This window comes from Oryzias melastigma, linkage group LG15 (assembly GCF_002922805.2).
Source record: "Oryzias melastigma strain HK-1 linkage group LG15, ASM292280v2, whole genome shotgun sequence".
Classification (NCBI taxonomy): domain Eukaryota; kingdom Metazoa; phylum Chordata; class Actinopteri; order Beloniformes; family Adrianichthyidae; genus Oryzias; species Oryzias melastigma.
The window spans coordinates 14,222,466-14,225,061 of record NC_050526.1 but is presented as its reverse complement, the minus strand read 5'-3'; the positions used below and the strand labels follow the sequence as shown (position 1 = coordinate 14,225,061).

The following is a 2,596-nucleotide window of genomic DNA, read 5'->3' as shown; positions in this document are numbered from 1 at the left end:
GGATGGCAGAACTTTGCATAACAGCTTAAACTCTAAAGATAAGAAACAGGAGAATCAACCAAAAGGTGGTAGAAAACAACCAACCGCTCGAAAAGTAACACAAGTTTTTTGTTTATTATATTCTATGATATCTATTATTATCTTTGTTATAGCTATATTTTTAATTGCTTGAAAATGGTTATTTTTCTTTTTTTAACTTTTTCAGAAATACTTTTTTAAACGTGCACTTTTAAGCTAGCTTAGCGTTTCAAATATGTAGCTGTTTACTTCCGTTTTGTCCTCTTATTAGCTTTCCTGATGTAATTTAGTAAATATTTCCATATTTGGTCCTTCAGGTTTTATGAACTGTTTTCTAGGATTTTTAGCTCCAGTGTTGACATTTAACTACTGCACCTTTTCAAATGTTTACACAAGTGACGATCTCCACTGGATTTTGAAGCAGAGAAAAGCAGCTTTTCGCTGAAATTCAACACTACAGTGGTGAAGTGTTCACTTGTCAACATAAACCAGAATAACCAGAGAAAAGTAGATTTAAGACAGTGTTTGTAATTATTGCATTTTTTTTTTTTATATCTCACAGGGTTACCAGATTCCCAAAGGCTGGAGTGTGATGTACAGCATCCGGGACACTCATGAGACAGCGCCAGTTTTCCAGAGCCCAGAATTGTTTGATCCGGATCGCTTTGGCCCAGAGCGGGAGGAGAACCGGGCGTCTCGCTTCAGCTACGTGCCGTTCGGTGGCGGCGTGCGGAGCTGCATCGGGAAGGAACTGGCACAGATCATTCTAAAAACTCTGGCGGTGGAGCTGATTGGAACCTGCAAATGGACCCTAGCCACACAAAACTTTCCCAAGATGCAGACGGTGCCGATAGTGCATCCTGTCAACGGGCTGCACGTACACTTTTCGTACAAAAACATGCTTTAGGTTCTTGCAGACTTGAACTTTAAAAAATAAAAAGTGAAGCAGCTCATCCAGGAGACAGTGAGAGCTGTTCTTATTCTGGAAACACTCTGTAAACAAAGACCTCCTGATGGTTCGGTTCATCTACAAGAACAGGGTTCACTTCGCGGGCCTGTCAATGCTCGTTCAACAGTTTAAGTGTGGTGGGATTGTGCTGAACGACTGTTCTCTGAGCCAGCTCTGTCTTCAAATATGTTCTAAGTTATTAACGTGTTTAGATGGAAAGTCGAGCTGGTTTTGAAGGTAGGACTTTGTCCAAAGCGAGGTAGAAGCTGGAGAGACAGCAAGAAGGTTCTGTTCAGGGATAGTCTTCAGACCGGGCTGCTTTTTAACCCATTGCTCTCTGTGAATCTCCTTTATGTTAGTGGGGACAAAGGTACAAAAATATCACAAATTTGATCCAACTTGTGTCATCAGTTGTGTCTCAGTGTTTGTAGCAGCAGCGTTTGCTAGACAGGATATTTACAGTCAGGAGACAGACTTTTACAGAATTGAAACCACATCTGGGTTTTCCTGGTCTTCCCTTTTAAACACACCTGGACTTGCCTCCACAGAAACATCACAGAGACGCTCTGAGACGGAAGAGACTCAAAATGAAATCTTGCACCAAGGACCTGAACTTATGGGTCAAGCTTCTGCAGCTCAGCTGTTTTTCTGAGGTCCATCTTTCACAATGTTCTCCCTTTATCTGCATGAATGTTACATAGCTCTGTGTATCAAATGAAGTAGCAAATACGAATAAGCTGTATTTAAATGCAAATGCAAAACATGTTGTATTTTAACAGTTTTAGAGACACTAACTTGTAATGTAAAGGATCGTATACGGAAACCTGTTTCTCTGCTAGAACTTAGAAATTCTTGACTGTTTAGAGCAGCGCATACTGAGAGTAAAGTTTAATAAATATTGTTATAAGTGGGGGAATTTTAGGACAGTTTCTATGCTGGTCTTTAACCTAACAGATGCGCTGTGAAGTCTAATGGGAAGATGGATTTATGGAAGGAGATAGCACTTTTTTTGCTTTATGGAGTCTGTACATATTTGTCATGTCTCTTCAGATGTAGCTGCTGTACACATGGTGGAAAGAGTAAACAAACAGTAAACAAGTGTTGTGATTTGAGTTATACTGAGCTCTTTGTTCAAAAGTAAGTTTCAATGCCTCCACTTCTTTATGTGTAAAAATCTCTCCTTTCATCCAGATGCTTTTCTCTTCTGAAGGTTAATTTCTTTGAAGCCATTTTAGTTCACCAGTTCACAGCTGAGGTTGTCTTAACTATACTAAACTGTACTAAAAGCTAAAAACCATCAAACTGAGCTTCAATTATTCTGATCTCTATGATCCAGTTCCTTTTAAAAGTCCTGATCATTGTTTCAGTCCAGATAAATCCAAAACGGCAACAATGTCGTATTTGTATTTAGACTCATCGGCCACTTTATGAGGCACACCTGCCCAATTGCTCGTTAATGCAAATGTCTAATCAGTCAATCACACGGCAGCAACTCAATACATTTAGACATGTAGACACGATCAAGATGACCAGCTGCAGTTCAAACTGAGCATCAGAATGAGGAAGAAAGGCGACTGAAGTGACTTTAAAACATGGTTGTTGTTGCCAGGCGTGCTGGTCTGAGTATTT

The 2,596-nt window shown here is 39.9% G+C and overlaps 1 protein-coding gene across 1 annotated transcript in view; it reads left to right on the top strand.

The window, feature by feature from the left end:
* LOC112161396 (cytochrome P450 26C1) overlaps positions 1-2,114 on the top strand; it is a 9,710-nt gene extending 7,596 nt beyond the window's left edge. The window contains exon 7 of the mRNA XM_024296478.2: positions 581-2,114. Coding sequence (XP_024152246.1) covers positions 581-925 — 345 coding nt within the window. The 3' untranslated portion in view covers positions 926-2,114. The remainder of the gene's footprint in view (positions 1-580) is intronic.
* The last annotated feature ends 482 nt before the right edge of the window (positions 2,115-2,596 follow it).